Source organism: Larimichthys crocea, chromosome XXIV (assembly GCF_000972845.2).
Source record: "Larimichthys crocea isolate SSNF chromosome XXIV, L_crocea_2.0, whole genome shotgun sequence".
Lineage (NCBI taxonomy): Eukaryota > Metazoa > Chordata > Actinopteri > Sciaenidae > Larimichthys > Larimichthys crocea.
In genome coordinates, this window is record NC_040034.1 from 19,323,516 (window position 1) to 19,342,080 (window position 18,565).

Below are 18,565 nucleotides of genomic sequence, written 5' to 3' on the forward strand. Positions count from 1 at the left end.
CGCAGCGTTATTGGCTACGCATTCATTTCATTGACACCCATGAAAACTGTTTATTTATAATTTAGACATTTTTCATACACCTTCAGTTTACAAGGAACGGGATTTATTATACAAAGAGAGGCGATTACAACAACTTCCCCAAACCCAATATAGATTCTGTACTGTCGTCACACAGTGACACATCTTCATTTTCAAACTTTATGTACAGTAAACTGTTGCTCATGCTGTATCAGATCAAACTAGTGCATTCATGCCACAGCCAAGTGCCCACAGCTGCTTTTGGTTTTCACGCCTGCTGTTTGAGGAGTTTGACGTGTTAAGTGTACAACAGTAGCGACATCTGAAGTACATTGAGAAACAGTACCTGCTTTTACAACGCCAGCTCTGTGCCGAGCTGTAGGTTAACTGACAGCGGCCAAAATGAGCGAGGCGACAGCTGATGTGGAGTGAGTTTTACGTCGCTCAGCTGACAGAGACAAGGGTTGTAATGACGGTCTACATTCAGCCCTCGAGTGCAGCTTTCATCTGAAAGCTGCTAAACAAAAAAACAGCCAAGGTGATGGTGTGCTGGTCATCATGGTGACGCAACGTCTGGCCCGTCACTGAGCCTGTGAGACGAGCGCCTGGCAGCGCGGGCACAGGCAGTCTGCCGACTGTGCAGTGTAGCGACGACACCGCGGGCACCGAGCAGCAGAAGTGGGCACCACTGCTATATCGTAGGGACTGTCCTCGCGGATAACACCACCTGACAGGACACACACACACACACACACTGAGCAAACTGGAAGGCATCACTTCTTTACAATTGATTACAGCAGTAGCTACATTTTATATTCAAAAAAAGATACTACGAATATACACAGTACAACTAAAATACAATTTTAATGTACAGAATCCAAAATACTGTGTATGTAACTCAGTACTTGTACTGGTAATTTTCCACGGATCTGATTGGTCAGGAGTCAGGCTGTTGTTCGATACTGATCCGATCCTCAGAGTTATCCATGTAGCATAGATTACCGTAGCGAGCCAAATCCAAACATAGCCTCTCTCATTAATCTTGCTTTGTCTAACTAATAGCATTAACAGTGGCTCTGTTTCATTCAGGTGTGCATGTATGCCAGGACCCTGACCCAACAATATTTTTAGTTGAATCTGTGTTTAACAGGTGGAAGTGTCTGCTGTGAGGTCTAGTATAACACTGTCACTAGTTTAGAGTAGATGTTTCTCACCCTCCAGGTTGATGAGGAATGTGCCGTGGCTAAGGATGGCATCCGGCGGCAGGTCGCGGGGTAGCTTGCTGGTCAGGTTGACCCGTGCTACCATCATCAGTTCTGCCAGCTGTGAGGAGGTGGAGGTGGGCTCCTCTTGGAGAGACTGAAAGTGAAGTGGAAGAGTTTGAATTTATACTGTCCCTTTAAACAGACAGTATGAAACTAAAAGTAACAATACTAGTGTCATTTTAAAATGTGACCAATTTTCTAAAGCAACATTATGTAACTTTTTTACCATAAAAAAACTAATAATAATAATAATTTAAAATCATTTTGGTGCTATATTAACATGTAATCAGGTGAATGGTGTCTCTGTCATTCGTACGTCTGTTCTCACACTATGTAACTTTGGGCTCCGGGTCAGGAGAAGTACGTAACGCTTTACGGCACTAAGTCACACACCACCAACTATTTGACTGATTTTGGTGAAACTGGATCATATTTTATAGAGAAAATGTTTTCCAGCTGCTCTGCCTCTGTGATTTACAGAGTTTCCTGATGGACAGTGAAGTAAACTGCTGCCAACTGTAGCTGCTGTTAGCTAATGTTAGCTCAGTTTGTTAGCCGGGCTGCCCAGATTGTGATATCAGAGCACTGGGGGAATGTTAGTGTTTGTACCACAGGCGTTCTGGACCACCAGACAAGAGTAAATGTGGGACTGACTTTTAGTGGCTGGTGAGAGCTTGGTGAAATAAAAGGCTGAAAGACAGACGCCGAGCTGGGCTGACTGCTGTTGGACTAGTCAGTAATATTAGCTGCTGCTATGTCTGCTGTTGTTGCAAAGTTATTGACTCGCTAGTTTTTGATCATAAGTAATGTAATCAGAACAAATACACGTGTACAGCTGTCCATATTTACCACAGCAGGATTACACTCTGAAACTGAAACAGAGTTTTTGCTAAATACCAATTTCTATGCAATGTTGCTTTAAGTAAGCGTTTGTTGTTCTCTTTTCAGCCACAGAAGGCTGAAGTGCACTAAAACCTTTCATGTTTTCTTCCAGGTGAGTTTCAGTGCAGATTTAAAGACATCTTATCTTGCTATAACACAGAAACACAAGAAATTCAAATGAACACAATTATTAAAAAAAAGAAAAAGAAATTTAAATAATGAAAGAATATCTTAGTAAATCATTTTTTCATCTTCTGGACAGAAAACAATTGACATCATCAGACAACGCTTGTGTGGCTTGTGTATTATTGTAGTCATCTGACGATTTCTATTACGTATTTGCTCATTTAAAAAGGCACAGTCCACTGCTGCAGCATTTGTGAAGTCATCTCCAGCGTGGACTGGTTTGCATTTATTTAAATTTAGTGACTTGCTAACAATGTCTGATTTACCTCCATGAGCTCAAACAGCAGACCGGGTTCAATGGCAATGGTGAGGTCATACTGAGCTGCATTTTTGCCTGGTATGGACGACAGGAAGGAGTCTCTGATGGCACACGCTCCTTCCACGGCCTCCTCCAATCCTGGTCGCCGCCACACAGAACTGCTCTTTATCCATCCGCTCTTGAATAACGTCTCCCCTTCTACAGAAACAATGACAGTTCATGAACGCTCGGCATAAGGAGTAACCCGAATAGCCTGGCAACACAAAGCGACGGACACATACCGTCATGTCCTGGTGCGTGTAGATAGACCTCTTCAGCTAGATGTGGCAGGATTGGAGCGATGGATCTGGTCACTCCATCTAGAATTTCCTCCAAAGCAGTCTGACATGACCTTCTGCCCAGTGAGTCCTCTGGCTCGCAATACAACCTGAATGAAAAACACAGGAGGACAAAGAGGTGCGTGAGTAAAGCCACCGGCAGAGCACGACCACAGCTAAAGCAAGTCGTTTTTATGACGCGTCAGTCCTTTACCTGTCTTTGATGATACTGAAGTAGAAGCTGGAGAGGTCTCTGTTGATGAAGGCTTGGAGGACACGGATGGCCCTGCCAGCATCAAACTCACTGTAGGCGTCTGTCACCTGCAAATAAACACAAAAACACACACACACACACTTACTTCAGTGGCTTTCACAGTACACTCATTTCAACCCGGTTCTGTTTGAGCTGAGCAGTACGAGTGGAAGAAAAAACCTAAGCACACCTTGATGCTGTACTCGCGGAGCAAGTGCAACATGTACTGATCGATGTAGTGCATCTCTTTCGGGTCCACGGCCTGCACGCGTGGGTCGAAGCCCTGCAGGTTGCCGAGCAGGAACTTCAGAGTGTTCCTCAACTGGGAGAGGCAGATGAATAGAGTGTGAAAGCAGTGAGTGTCATAAAACAAGAAAAATATACCGCATGCTTCTCTCGCTGGTACCTTGTTGATGCTTTCTCTGGCTGAGTTGAGTGCAGTCGGTCCGATCTGAACCTCGGAGAAGACGTTTGACTCCGCAACCCACCAACGCAGCACGTCTGCCCCATAGCCTGGCGCACTGGCGTCCTGACAATGTAGAAATAAAAACAGAGTTCTAGTTTTAGGACTTATACAAGTTCATGTTGACTCCGGTCCCCCAAATCACTAAAAACACACCACATGCTCCTTAGCGGTATCTAGTGTTGGAGTTAACATCATTTGTCATGGTTTTTAAATCTAAGCTGAGATATTGCTACAAAATAGAATAAAAATCTATTCATCTCCATTATTATGATGGATAAAGTCTCAGCAGCAGGTGGCAAACAGAACCAAAAATCTATGTAGCTACACACCTCTAAAGGCGATTAGGGGGGAAATGAACAGCTAAACTGCCCACATGTATTTGGAAAAAGATTTAATAACGAAAAGTTGTTTTTCTCTGTATAAGATCGTCACAGGAACAAACCCAAACCTTGTTAAAGTCACAGGACGCTTTCCCAGAGGTCAAACTATTTATACCATCTCCTCTGACCTTACCTTCCCTCCACTGATGACTTCATCAGGATCCACGACGTTGCCCAGAGATTTGGACATCTTCTCTCCTTTCTCACTGACAGCAAAGCCATGGACCACCAGAGACCTACACACACACACAATGCAAAAATGTGTATATTGTACTTGTTGGGTTAGTGTGGCTAAAAATGTAGTATTAAAACAAATATTTGTGCATAGAAATGCCAAACTTTTGAGCCAAAAGTCAGGATGTCTCAGCTTCTGCTGCTTCAGTTTGGACTCCTCTCTTGTCTTTGCATCTGGCACATAACACTCACTTGTAAGGTGCCTTGTTTCTGACAGCTACGCTGGTGAGCAGCGAGGACTGAAACCAGCCTCCGAGCTGGTCCTTCCCCTCCACGTATGCATCTGCCCTGGGGTCTGACTCTGGAGGAGAAAAAAACAAGGATGAACTCATGCTACAAAAATAAGGCAAACAAAATGGTTAGGGTATGTCGACAGAAGTGTCTGGAAAAGACGAGAAAGACCAGCCAGTGTTAGTTGTAAAAACTGCAACAACCCACTGTGTGTGCACTACACAAAACAAGCTATTGTTTTGTCTATTTCATTTCAAGCTGGCTACATGTTCCATGTAGATAGCTTTCTAAACAGACAGGTGTTGTAGCCAGGGCATCACGGGCACAAACAACTTTCAGAATCAATCCACAGACAGCAGAGAAGAAGTGAAGAGTTTGAGCCAATCCTGGAAAAAAAGAAGCAAACAGTCAGTGTTCTCCAAAGCCAGGCGCTTGTGGTGTGTGTTCTGCATGCAAAAGAGAGAAAAAGAGTGAGGAAGAGTTTAGATTCATGCTGTCTTCAAGAGTTCCTTGTAATCTCCTACTTCCGCATGACCTAACACACTCAAATGCTCTCTGAATTTACTGGACTAGAACGTGTTTTAGTAATCAGACATGTTCTGCAGAGTGACGATGAGAAAAACTCATCTGGCACCAGTGTTGTAACCCACTTCAGTAGGGCACAACATGTCCCACTCGTGTGTATTCAGTGTATAATTACAACATATCTGAGAGCATTTGAGGGCAGAAAGAGGAGACCAGAGTAAAAGCCTGAGAAACAAAGACAGAGTGGGCCAAAGACACACGAGAAGACGAGGACTACTGTGTTGATCGAACAACCTGTGGCCAGGGGTTTGCGAAGTGGAGCGGGGAGCCAGCTGAGACGCGACTCAGGCTCCTCAGAGTCTCCGTCTATCTCCTCTGGAAATGACAAACAGTGAACGACAGGGAACGGGTTCCGCTTTAGCAAGTCGACTGGCCTGTGTGTTCTCATTCACAAGCAAACAAGTGTCTCCATTTAAAATCACTTCACGACACGGAGCCGCCGGACTTATCTGCTTTACGACGAGCTCACACAAGTCTGCAGCCGTGCTAACTTACTGAACTTACACTGCTAACATGTTTATGTTTACAACGTTCACAGTGTTCATCATCTTTATCGCTCAAGGCAAAGTGCAGCTGAGGCTCATGGGAATGTCATTAGTTTTGCAGGCATAAAAACATATACTGGACAAATTTAAAAAGTTTGACCTGATGATGGCCTGAGAGGAAATGTCAGAGGAAGACTAAAGTTATTGCAATTTGTCCACATGTACAAAATGTCACTGCAATCCTGCTAATAGAGATCTACCATATTTAAAGTCTGTGTAAAGTAAGAATGAGAACGTATTAACCACCCAGCCAAATCTGAATGATTACAAATATCGATATGAAGTTAGGCGTCAAAATGAGCAGCTGAGCTCCAGGACTGTCTGCTGAATGTGCTGAAGCCACGCCCACTCGTGGGAGCAGTCAAGCAGCAATGTGAAATGTGTCAGATGAGTTCAGAAATTGACAAGACTAACTTTGAAACACTGCTCGGGGTGCACGGGTATGTTCAGGGTGGCTTCAGCGTGTCATCGAGCCACCGCCCAAAAAAATCCTGGACTGAAAACTGGTGAAAATTTCCAGCACAATCGCCTACTCTGACTTTGTGCGTTTCCCAGAATATAATGTGGACAAAGACACTTGGGGTAATCTAGATCTATTCCTTATGTTTTTTCATATATAGTTATATGTAATTAGCAGTAATGCTCTAGTCAGAATTACTAACCTGTTTAGGGAAAACATTTCAAGATTCGTAAACAAATTGATCTTCTTCAGCTGAAATGATCCCACACTGACTTAATCTAGCAGCGTCTGCTGTTCCACTTCTGTCAAGTTGACCTGGTGTGCTGAGGCTGCACCGCCATCTAATCCAAGTTTGTGCTCAGCAAGCGACTGCTTTGTGCTGACGATACACTTGGCAAAGCAACTTAAATGGACTACGTGAGGTGAGTGTAAGTAGCTTTCTCCACGATAAAACTAATGAAATTAGCCTTGATTAACGGCATTTTAAAAGCTGGCAGACGTTGAAGTGAGCCGGAGAATTAACTGCTGCTACTCTGAGGACAGCGCCGCTCACATCTTCTCTACTTGAGCAGGATCGACCAATTTCACGGATACCGATTGCCACAAAAAGAGCTTCATCTATTTGTACAGTTTCACGATCAATGTTTCAGTTGTACCTTTTAGTACAGCAGCCCATGATGCTCCGCTGTCAAACCAGATGTCGAGAACATCTTCTCCACGAACGTAGTCAGTCACTGGACCTGCTTTACTCTGATGGAGACACACGCAAAGTGAAATGACGGTGAACAAGCAGTGGTAAATGAGTTGGCCAACTGACACTCACATTCACTCCTACGGGACAATTTAGAGTCACCAATTAACCTGCCATCTTCGGATTGGCTTATACACCTCACCGTGGCTGACAGGCTTCAAACCCAACTTAACCTCATCCCCACATACACACTAACACACCTACAGTGTACTCACCTTCTTGAGCACTTCTGCTGGCAGCAAAGTCTCAATAGGAAGCTCCCACCAACAGTCACTACCCTTTTCTTTGAAGAGATCTGCGATGTGGGACACTGTGTGTCTGCAGAGACCAGAGACATGGGGATGTGTGTTTGAGTATGAATTTGTCTGCAATATCTTTAAAAATGTGTGTATGAAATATTTGTGTGTGTACAAGCTTGTTTGTCTGCATTTGCGCAGTGGGTCGGCTTACTTGTTGATGAGAGCCTCTCCGGTCTCTCTGTGGTAGAAGACCGGGATGGGGACGCCCCAGCTTCGCTGTCTGGAGATGCACCAGTAGGTCCGTCTGTCCAGCATGGCCAGCAGGCTGCTCCGCGCCGACTCCGGTAAAACACGCACCTTCTGCAGAGCCTCCTGGAGGAAACACACACACACACACATCAAAGTCCCCTCCTTGAAACATAAACCACATTTCTTCCTGGAAAGGCAAAATGCTTCAGATTCTCTGCGAAAGGAAACAGAAACTAGTCTGACCGTAGCCTTGTCTTTAAGTGACGCCGTGTTGATAAACCACTGTTTGCTGGGCCTGATGACGACGGGCTGCTTCGTCCTCCAGTCATAGGGGTAACTGTGGACACACTGCTCCTCCTTCACCAGAGCCCCGCACTCCTTCAGCATGGAAATCACTAACAGGGAGATTCCACAAAGACAAACAGGAAAGAGAAAAAACAGAAGTTACAGACAAAGACCTCTAAATGTTTTTGTTTTTTATTTTCACATATTTTTGTTGCACCTTTGTCCGTCCCTTCACTCATCACAGACAGATTCTGCAGCTCGGGGCCGGCCAATTCAGTGAACTTGCCGTCCTCGTCCACCATACACTCCTTCAGTAGAAGAAAAAAAATACTTTATGTTTCACCATGTCATGTCATGTCGACCATGTTTTTGCCTGTTAGCTGATCACTTCAGCACTGCTTGAAGTACAACAGAAAACATACCACAGACAGTTTAAACTGTGAAGCCACGCTGTAATCCTCCATGCCGTGAGCTGGTGCTGTGTGGACCAATCCGGTTCCTTTTGCCATAGTCACATGATTGGCTGGCAACAGTGGCACTTCCTTATCAGGAATTGTGGGATGTTTGCAGATCCCACCCTCAAGTTGTGAGCCTTAAAAAGAGAAGAAATGTTTGGAAATGACAAGACACACACTGAATACTCTGTTCTGTGTGTGTGTCAGCATTACCTGTGAATGTGCCCACACTCTCCAGCTCCGTGCCGAGCAGTGCAGCCATGCTGCCCATGCGCTCAGTGGCCACTAAGAGCAGCTGAGAGTTGTCTGCCCTCTTCACCAAAGAGTACCTGCAAACACAAGACAAGACTTTGACAAGACTGACGAGTACGCCTCAAGGCGTTTAAGCCCAACAACGTACATCTTCATCAGCTTCTGACCACAGAGAGCTTCTTGTGGAATATTAGGATGCAGGTACTCACTGGGCGTTGGGCATGTAGCAAACAGCTTGGTTGGCAGGAATGGTCCAAGGCTGGGTGGTCCACACCAACACAGAGGCGCCTTCCAGACCTGCTGAGAAACACACGTGAAGATCACAGTCACAAGTATAATTCAATCTGAATTAGCAGTGTGTGTGTTTGTTTGTGTGTGTGTGTGTGTGTGTGTGTGTGTATTTGTATTACCTTCCTCTGAGGTTATCTCAGGCGGTAGTGTGATCAGAGGGAATGTGGCATAGATAGCTCTGCTCACATGCTCAGGGTTGTACTCCAACTCTGCCTCTGCTAGAGCCGTTCTGATGAGGCACATGAGAGTAGCTTAACAGTTATTATATTTATATGGAACAGAATAAAAGCATCAATGCCTCCTAGTACCTTGATGAAGGAGACCAGAAGACTGGCTTGTAGTCCTGGTAGATGAGCCCCTGAGGAATAACGACAAGTGGAATAAATGTCAACGCCTGTGCTTACTACATTCATTCCCTGTTGCTTTTGTGTTGTTACAACTAATGTTATTATAAATTATTAAAGTGAAACTATTTTTTTCAACTTATTTTTCCATTTTTTTGAAACTGGCATTGAGTGAGAGCCCTGTAGTCGAGAACCAGCGCAGGACTATGGGTAAAATTATGTTTTTGACAGTGGAGTCTGGTGGCTTTGGACTGTTTCTAGTTAAACAAAAAAAGATCTTTCTCTGTAATATAAAAGCTCCACCTCTGTAGATAGACTTACGAGCCTGTCAGTGGCAAAAACAAGGTTTGGTGCAGAGCTCTCAATCTGTACTGGCTACCAAAAATACGGTTCAGGTTGATGAATGTCGAACAGCACATCACTGCTCACCTTGCCGTGCATCTCCTGAAAGACTTTCAGCTGAGCAGCCTCATAGGCCCCGTCATACGTGTAGTAGCACTGATCCCAGTCTGCCATCACCCCCCAGCGCTGGAAGGCAGCCTTCTGACGAGCTATGGCCCCCTCTGCAAACGCCCGTGCTGGATGGGGAGGAGAACAAGGCGTTACAGCAGCAGCAAGTCTAACAGGCCTCATGTCCATCCAGCTTTCTGTCCGTCTTTACCTTTCTGTCTGATCTGCAGTGGACTGAGGCCACCGGTCCCCAACTCCCCGAGCGCCTTCAGCTCGATGGGCAGGCCATGGCAGTCCCAACCTGGGATGTAGTGGACCTGTCGCCCCCGCAGCACCTCAAAGCGGTTACGGATATCTTTCAGGATCTGGATTAAACAACGTTCAATGAACAGAATATTAGTACTTGTTATGATGTGCCATATGAGCAACAGAAAGCACACTTTGAATTGATCACCTTGTTCAGTGCGTGTCCTACGTGAGGGTCTCCATTGGCATACGGAGGTCCATCATGAAGGCAGAACTCCTTCTTGGACTTCCTCTCTCTCTGCCAGGAGTACAAATCTGCAAATCCACAGACCTGCAAAACATAATCAGTATTCATATTTCTAATAAGACAATAATATAGAGCTGTGTGTAAGCATCAAGGTGCTGTGTATACTGACTTGACCTAAGTCAACAATAACTTGTTTTCAGTCATCTGCTGTATGCCGAATTGAAGAATGCACCATAAATAAATATACAAGATTAAAGGCCATGTGCTACAATGTGTGTCCAGCTGCCAACCAGAAGACTGAAATGAACTTGGCTGTTTTGTGAGTGGGGGCTGGTCCTGCCTCGTACCTTCTGGATCTCCAGCTCTCGGTCCAGCAGCTTCTGTCCGGTCAGCTTCATTGGGAACTCGGTGCGGGGTAGCAGCACCGTGTCTCGGTACAGAGCCTGAGCAGAGCTCGCCTCTCCAGAACTGACACCATGACAGCGGCCGCAGCTGAAGGAGAGAGCCCGGGGGAGGAGGAGGAGGCCACCTCCCTGCTGTGACCTCCGGCCCCATCTCGCTAACGTCCGGCTTACTGCCGAAACCCGGCACAGCAGCATGGGGAGGTGAGGTAGCTCCGCGGCCAAGCAACGAGCACAGAAACTCAAACCTGCGGCTTGTTTCGCAGATGTGGTGTTGTTGTAGTTCCGACTTCTTGCAATGCTGTGTTTCTGCGGAAGAGTTTCTAGTGAGGACAAGTACGGAAACCCAGCAGGGTCAACAGTGACCGGCAGTCGCATTTTTTGACAGGCGGCGGTCACTGGAGGACGCCACCTCTCCATGATGGAGGGAACAAATGAGCTTTTATTTTGAAAAATGTCAACAGAATATGTGTATTATTATCATTTTTACGCCCGTCTCTCTGTTATATATCACTCTCTGTACACACATACCCTTATATACATTTCGCTTATTTATAACGCAACGCAAATATTTATTTTGGGGGTTCATTTATTTCTTTTTCTTTTCTTTTTATGTCTTTTTCGTGGCAATACATTATACAATAACCTGTGCATTCAAATAAATCAAGTGAAATTAAATAATTTCATTTGATAATTCAATTTAATAGTTTGTTTTGTTGTTTAATTAAGTCATTTAATTTAATTATTTATTTGTAATAATACTAATAATTCTTTCTTATTATTTTATTTTTGGAAAATTATCTCCTTCCTACACACACACACACACACACACACACACTTTTCTACAATGCTACATACTATGTGTCTATTGAATAACCTATTAAAAATGAATTATTTAACTTTTAGGACTTGTCCAAAATATATATATTATATATCTTTGATTCTTCTATTTTATTTCATTTTTTGAATACACTTTGTGTATTTTGTGCTGCTAGAAAAAGTGAATTTTAAGCCCCCCAGTGCCCCTTACTGCTAGAAAAAGTGAATTTTAAGCCCCCCAGTGCCCCTTAAGCTATTTCTATTGGTGTTACTAGTACTAATACTGATACTATCTGTATACATCATATACACGCGGGTGTGGGGAGACTATTGAAAAGACACCAGTTATCACCACAACTCTGTGTTTACTGTGAGCTGACCAATGGGAGGAGGGATAAATTATAGGCGTTCACGTGCAGCAGGATCCAGGCTGCAGCAGGTGCTGCTGAGTGTCTGATGATGTCACCGGGGGTATAAAACGCACGGCTGCCGCTCCAGTTTCATTCACCTTTTCATTAACCGGAGGACCCGAACAGCGCAGAGAGTCCAGCCTTTGGTCACACTCAGCACCGAGATGAATAAGATGTGTTTAGCTCACCTTGGAGTTTTCCTCCTGGCTCTCCATCTCCTCTCATCACAGGTTAGTTTGTGACCTTTTTTTTCTTCTTTAAATTCTTTTTAAATGTGTGGTTTCACAGTTTGAGCGCAGGAAAGCTTTGAAAGTGGCTTTTCCTCTCCTAAGCGTCTTAACAAACGCTCAGGTCAGAAATGGCTTTTTAATTTCTAACTAATGGATGTTCAAGATGTGAAGTGGGAGCTTGTGTTTTTTTACAAGTACCTCTTGTATTTCAGCAGAAGTGACTTAAAATAAACTTTAAAAACGCAGACTCAGTTGCCTGTAACTTAATTGGGTGTTTAATGTCCTGAGAATTTCTAAATGGGTGCATTAAGGTTTCAAATAATCGGAACGTGAAACCCGTCTCCTTTAATTTTGTAATTGTTGATTAAAAAATCTTAAGCCAGAAGTTAAAACGACGTTTATCCTCATTGGAGGGGTGCATGTTTAAAGACTCATCACTGGGTGCAAAGCTTGTTTGAAATTGTCGTGCGCGTCTGTTTGCCTCCTGACTTTTACGCACGCATATGCAATACTCTATGGTTCAGCTGCTGTGCTGTAAACTCTTCCCCTGCAGAGAACATGTGCTGATGCGGTTTTGTACGTTTACAGGTGGTCCAGGCTCAGGCAGGCAAAAATATGACCAGTATGTCCAACTCGACATCCTACAACATGACTACCATGGGCCCGGTGAACGTGACGTCCGCAGATAAGAACGGCTCTGGGAGTATCGACGCCTTCACAATGCTCCTCCCGCTGGCTGTCATAGCTTCTCTCCTCTACGGCTGGTCCCAATGACCGGACTGATGGCTCTTGGCACTGGACACAGACCTGCCAAGACTGGCTGGGGCTGGACTGGGGACGCAACGTTATTCCAAGAGCAGTTCTCTTTAAAAAAAAAAAAAAAGCCCTGTCCATAAACGCATTTTGGATTTCACCAAAGCATTTTGCCTGTCCTCATTTTGGGAATTTGTGTTTGAAAGAAGCGTGCACTCTGGGCAATGGCAGCCCAGAGTGCGTGTCCGTCCTCACGCACCGACCGGTGACGCGCCCCGCTGCTCTCGTCCTGTCCCGCTGATCTTTGCAGGGTCCCTCCATGGACTATATCAAAACTTCCCCTTTTCCAGGAAACCGCCGGTCTCTCTCGGATGGGACTGCCTTCAAAAGGGGAGTGGGAGAGAAGAGTTATTTGGTATCTTATTCCCCACTGCGTGCCCAGAAAGCATCATGGATACTTGACCAGGCTTCGTAGGCCCAAATGTGATTGTAAACAAGATTAGAAAATGTCACATTACAAATTCTGGAAATATGTGTGTAAAATGATTGCTTTTAAATCTTAAAATTTGTAAGTCCAATAAAGCTTTGAATTGTAAGTGACAAGATGGCACTTGACTCTTTTTGGTAATGGCTTTAGAAATGGAGAAATTGAAATAAAGGTCACTGTAACTTCAGCTGAGTTCACAGTCCTCGGTTGCACTGGATATTTCACTTGCATCCTCAATGTTTCACTCAACAGGCTTCATGACTGCATAAAGGGAACTCTGTTTGTGCAATCGTGGTGGCTACAAGAAGCTAATGGCACATTTTGTCCCTTGCACTGACGAATCAAAGGGACAGTTTTTGTGCTCACCCCAAATCTCCAGTTTAATGACATGACAAGTGTGAGCCTTGTCTTGAAACCTGAGTCAAATTCCTGTCAACCAGTTCTGAAATCTGCAATACTTATTTATACAGGCTATTTACATCTATAGACTTTACTTTTTGTTTGCACAATTGGCTCCCTGATGTGACAGTACAGGGTCTCAAACAACTTAAGCATCAGGTGCCAACGTTAGTAACAGTAAATACAGTCTTCTTACCACATAGGAAGAATTGTGTACTAGACAAATAAAACTCACTTTAATAATTAACTGAGTGGGATGAATAATTTAAAGGCTAGTGAGGCAGGCTTGGTGCTGGGGCTTTTCCATCAAAGGGCCTCTCTATGAAAGACTAACTGCTGGAATTCACCTGTTGCCACCTCTCATCCAACCCCCTCCTTGTGCACCCACTCTTGATCTGTGTGGGAATTGCATCCCTCCCTGATCACATGACAAAGGGTGTATTGTCCAGCTCATCTTATCTGCTCCAAAGCTAGACCCAGATCAGGACCTTTGCTCCAAGAGCCTTCCTCTCATTCCTCCCTCCCCCTTTGTTCTTCATCAGGTACCCCTGCTCCTTCCTCATAAACATGTTATGTTTTCTCCATTCTGTCTCTACTACATAATCCGAAGCAACAGAGACTTGACGGAGTACTAGTCACATTCCTGCAGTGTGCCCGTGAAACTTTAATGCCACTGGAGTGCGGTCAGGTGATCAAGAGAAGAGTTCTCCTTTAGTTGACCGCCAGAGTGTGACCACTTAAGGCCCTCCTCCTCCTTTCCACCCACTCCACCTATGTCCTCCCCTCCACCTGAAACGTAAGGAGAAACCTGAGTTCAGGTATAAGTGTTTGTTCACTGGTAGAGAAGGGGGTGGGGGCACATGCAAGGGAACAAATAATGAGAGGGGGATCAGGGAGAGGTGAAGGACACTCTAAAGCAGTGGTCCCCAACCACCAGGCCATGGACCGGTACCGGTCCGTGGGTCATTTAGTACCGGGCCGCACAGAAATATATATTATAATATTATGATGTTTTATTTTTAAAAATGGCTGGATTCTTTCCCAATTACATCTGTCTGTGCCTCTTGACACAGGTTAAGACAGGTCAAGACACTCGTCTCGGTCATGTGATACGTTACCCCAGTTAAGCCCTCAAAGCTAGCAAAAATAAGTAAAAAACAAACGTCTTTGGAAAGCTTCTTCAGCGACCAAAACTGAATTACGAACTAGACTGGACATAAGAAACACACTCTCCTATTACTCCTAGATGGAACCGGTTCGTTGCAGAGAAACAAGCTCAGGGCTCCCACTAATTCAGCGTAATGGTGAGTTGTATTTTTATGCACTTTATATTTGTTTTTATGCCGGTTGCATCATTTTATTTTGTCGTATTTACCCCCCCACACCTTGAAGGCCGGTCCGTGAAAATATTGTCTTACATGAGACCGGTCCGTGGCGCAGAAAAGGTTGGGGACCGCTGCTCTAAAGCTTTCTTCACTGAGGTGGACAACCACTCACACATTTCTGCATTTCAAAGCAATGACGTCGAAGCCTCTGAGAAGTGGTCTGACACCAGCAACTACACGGCCACACTTTTTTTTTCTTTCTTTTTTTTTGTTCTTGCATCACAGCCATCTCATCTGGGCATGTCAAGCCTCAACACTGATTGAGCATTCGTTCCACGGTGTCTCTGTGTGAGTTTGTTGCTTATCAATAAGTCAAGGACTATCATGTGCTAGAACGGATATCACATCACCAATACTGCCGGGAAGCCACAGCGATACCTACGTCACGTGACATAGGATGGTTGAGATCTACGTTGATCTGCGCTGGGTGTAACATTGGCTGTGGAAGAACTGAAACCATGAAGTCATTATACAATGACATGCGTGTTTATTTTTACTGCCTTTAGGAAATCAAGTAAAGAGAATTCTCAGTTGCTTCAGTTGAGTGAAAAAGCTTGACATCATCTGCACCGTACATTTAAGAAGAACTGAGAATTTCTTTTTTAGATATGCTAGAATGGTTGTCACAACATTTTGTACAGACTTATGATTATCATACGGTGATGCTAACGGCTTTGATGACTTTTCTGCACTGGTTTTGAGTATTTCATTTACTTTTCATTTAACGCCATCATCAGGTCAAAACTTCTCCAAAACTTTGGTCAATGACCAAATACCTGCAAAACTAATTGGACTGCAATTAGCCTTGGCTGTACTTTTGTCTTCAGGCCTAATTAGCAAATGTTAGCACGCTAACACACTAAACTAGAATGCAAAGCATAGTAAACAATACACCTGCTAAGCATTTAGCATGACATTAGTGTTGCATTGTTGCAGACATTTAGTCATGTATTTAACTGAGCACTGTTAGCATGCTAACATTAACTTAAACTTTTATACATGTTATTATTAGCTTCATGCAGGCTAAGATGCTTTTAAATGATTATTTTCTCTCTTGTATTCATTTACTTGTTTGTTTTTTAAAGACTTTTTGGCTTAAGCTTTATTTGTGACATAGACAGCTGAAGAGTGACAGGAATGTGTGGAGAGAGAGATGGGGAACGACATGCAGCAAAGGGCCACAAACCCTGTGCCGCTGCTTAGCCTTCATACATGAGGCAGATGCTCTACCAAGTGGGCTAATTGACACCCCACTTAGTTGTTTTTTTGTTTTTTTGTGTGTGTAAATATGTCATTAATGATAGTTTTTCTCCAGTGGTACAAAACAGGGAAGTTAACTGTCTGACAAACAGCCCAATAAAACCTCCAGTAGACATCTGTTTTTTAAAACTTCATTGTTACGAATCAAACATTACCAAGAGGTAATGTATCTGAACAAATTATCTAAAAAATGACATTAACTAAAGGCAGACTGAGTGACCACATCCTGACCAACGAGACTAACGGAAACAGAGAAAGACAGAGATCTTATTTCAAAGTCTGCTGTGAAACAGTGGCTGCATTGGAAATTTACAGCAAGCATCTCTCTGTTGGCTTTCGTGCATTGCTCTCAACTGAAATAAATGTATTTACGACTACAAAAAATAAAGAGCACACAGTTAACTTACAGCTGCTTCACTATGTCAGATTTTATGAGGAAAACATTCATGCTGACCTGCTGACTGCTATCAGACTGTAGAGACTTGGCAAACCAACAGGGCCAACATATAATTATATTATAATACAAAGTGAAGCTATCATGGCTTCTATCACTGCAGGGTTCAGATGTGCTTTAGTACCAAACTTCTGACACGGTTCAAAGAGATTAACCACCACAGCCTCCAACCTTGGCTGACAGCATGTCCTCCTTTCCTGTTCCTGTTTTTGACACCTAGGTTATAATATCATACAAGCACATTTCCCAGACTTATGCATTAAACATCTGTAAGCCTGAACAGCCAATTATCAATCAAACATGTCTTTCTGTACGAGGTACAAATGCCAGCAGGTAATGACAGGGTTATCATCCATTTATCCGGCACCTTGGCAACCGTCTGTAAGACATCTTGGTTTCGTCATGTCATGCTGCAGGTTCTACATACATATTGTGTGAAACCTTTGTGAGCAAAAAGTCTCATTCTTCAAAATGGCCTCTGCTTTCTATTGTGCTTGTTCCCTTTCTAGTATCATTTTTAAAATACGAATAAAAGCCTGATATTTAAAGTCTATGTAGCACAATAGTTGTAAACTAATACTATTTGTCTTGTAAATCAAACAGATGAGTGGGGCAGTGGTCTATTACATAAACTAGTTTTGTATAGTTAACCTGTTACTGATATTACCTCTCTTTAGTGGTAATGATATTACCTCTCTTTCGAGGTAATGGTATGATATTACCTCTCTTTAGAGGTAATATCAGAAGTTAAGAAAAGAAAAAAAGAAAGTCTAAACTGGATATCGTCTAAGAATCATTATATACGCTGGACAAGTCACCAGTCCATCACAGGCCTAACACACATTTACACACACAGTGATGCTTCAACTCCAAAAATAGGTGCTAGCTGAAGGAACCATCCTCCGTGTTGGGGGAAATCCCTTCACCCAGCACCACCCAGCTGTGTTACTAATCATCTGGTTTAATGAGAAACAGGCCCACACACACTTGCTGCATGTTTTTCCATACTTCCTTGGTTTTCCAGGAAAGACACAACTTGTTCTTTGCACCTTCACAAACCAGCCAAAACATATTTACGGTTTAGTTGTCCTCTCTCTGCTGTGGTGATCACACCTCTCACTTCCTCAAAAAAACCAAAAAAAATGCCTTTTCACACTGAGCTTTGTATGCATATGAGATTGGAAATAGCAAAAGTAGCTCAATATATGTGTATATATCCATATTACAGACAGCTCAGAAGCCATTTTGTAATGTTTCCTCCATGTTGTAGTCATCCAGAATTACCTTGACCTGTTTGATCACTTCCTGTCATAAAGGAGAAGAAGCTTGATTTATATATATAAATAATGCACATTATAAGGTAAAATGTTGCTGAACCATTGCTAAACCAGCCAGTTTAGTTGTTTAAAATTGACTTTGGTTATATGACATAGATATCAAACTACTCCTTTAAAGATGAAGCTCTTCATTGCTAATGTACCTACAAAACAAGCCTTTAATCCTATTCTTAACTGTCTTAATGTTGTGCTATATGCTAATTGAGAAAATGTGTTAGCTGCATGATAAATGTAGAAACAGTGAGCTGGCACTTCGAGGCACTACAGCAAAATTAGAGAGGACCTAGTCTCACCACACATCAAATAGCTTCTTCTTATCAGCTCATTTTTGCTTGTAATTGTAATTTTGTCAGAACAAATGATAAAATCTGCCAGTGTAGTCAGGATGTTTCACCTCATTTATGAAGCAATATTTGAAATCAGATGTTATGTTTACTGATTCTTGACAGTCATTTGTTGAATTTAATGATCTCTTTTCTTTTTTTAAACTGAGATTTGTGTGGTATATTAAAACGAAGTGAGGTAAGAATATAAAATAAAATAATGTTAAAAGAAGGAAGTATGACTATGAGATGTGCGTTTATGCAAACATGTTGAAACACTATCAGTTTAACCCTTTGATGCCCCTTTGCACATTTTTGTGTATTTGGCTTTTACTTTCTAGCTTATTTGCATGATTTTCCATGCAAGGTTGTGCATTTTTGAGTGTTCTCACATTTTTAGTGTATTTTTTTTATAGC

General features: G+C 43.2%; 1 protein-coding gene and 1 long non-coding RNA gene across 4 annotated transcripts; one reads left to right on the plus strand and one right to left on the minus strand.

Annotated features, from left to right (window-relative positions):
* Positions 1 to 36: 36 nt before the first annotated feature.
* iars2 (isoleucyl-tRNA synthetase 2, mitochondrial) lies at positions 37 to 10,726 on the minus strand. Of its 3 annotated transcripts, none has more exons than XM_019254101.2 (24): positions 10,238 to 10,726; positions 9,852 to 9,974; positions 9,609 to 9,762; positions 9,377 to 9,525; positions 8,912 to 8,961; positions 8,723 to 8,832; positions 8,522 to 8,609; positions 8,274 to 8,389; positions 8,028 to 8,197; positions 7,823 to 7,913; positions 7,564 to 7,715; positions 7,283 to 7,443; positions 7,048 to 7,150; positions 6,738 to 6,831; positions 5,311 to 5,391; positions 4,453 to 4,561; positions 4,160 to 4,262; positions 3,587 to 3,709; positions 3,371 to 3,502; positions 3,142 to 3,248; positions 2,892 to 3,037; positions 2,618 to 2,808; positions 1,233 to 1,377; positions 37 to 745 (listed from the first exon to the last, which is right to left on the minus strand). In XM_019254101.2, the coding sequence occupies exons 1-24, from the start codon at positions 10,709 to 10,711 to the stop codon at positions 600 to 602; spliced, it is 3,318 nt and encodes a 1,105-aa protein (XP_019109646.2). In that variant the 5' UTR covers positions 10,712 to 10,726; the 3' UTR covers positions 37 to 599. The 3 variants fall into 3 exon arrangements, with proteins under 3 accessions (XP_019109646.2, XP_019109645.2, XP_010734700.3); XM_019254100.2 differs by having other exon boundaries at positions 8,522 to 8,612; XM_010736398.3 differs by lacking the exon at positions 5,311 to 5,391 and having other exon boundaries at positions 8,522 to 8,612.
* Positions 10,727 to 11,406: 680 nt separating this feature from the next.
* On the plus strand, positions 11,407 to 13,103 carry LOC104923334 (uncharacterized). The gene is made up of 2 exons (XR_797112.3): positions 11,407 to 11,750; positions 12,339 to 13,103. It is a non-coding gene; the product is annotated as an uncharacterized LOC104923334 (long non-coding RNA).
* The last annotated feature ends 5,462 nt before the right edge of the window (positions 13,104 to 18,565 follow it).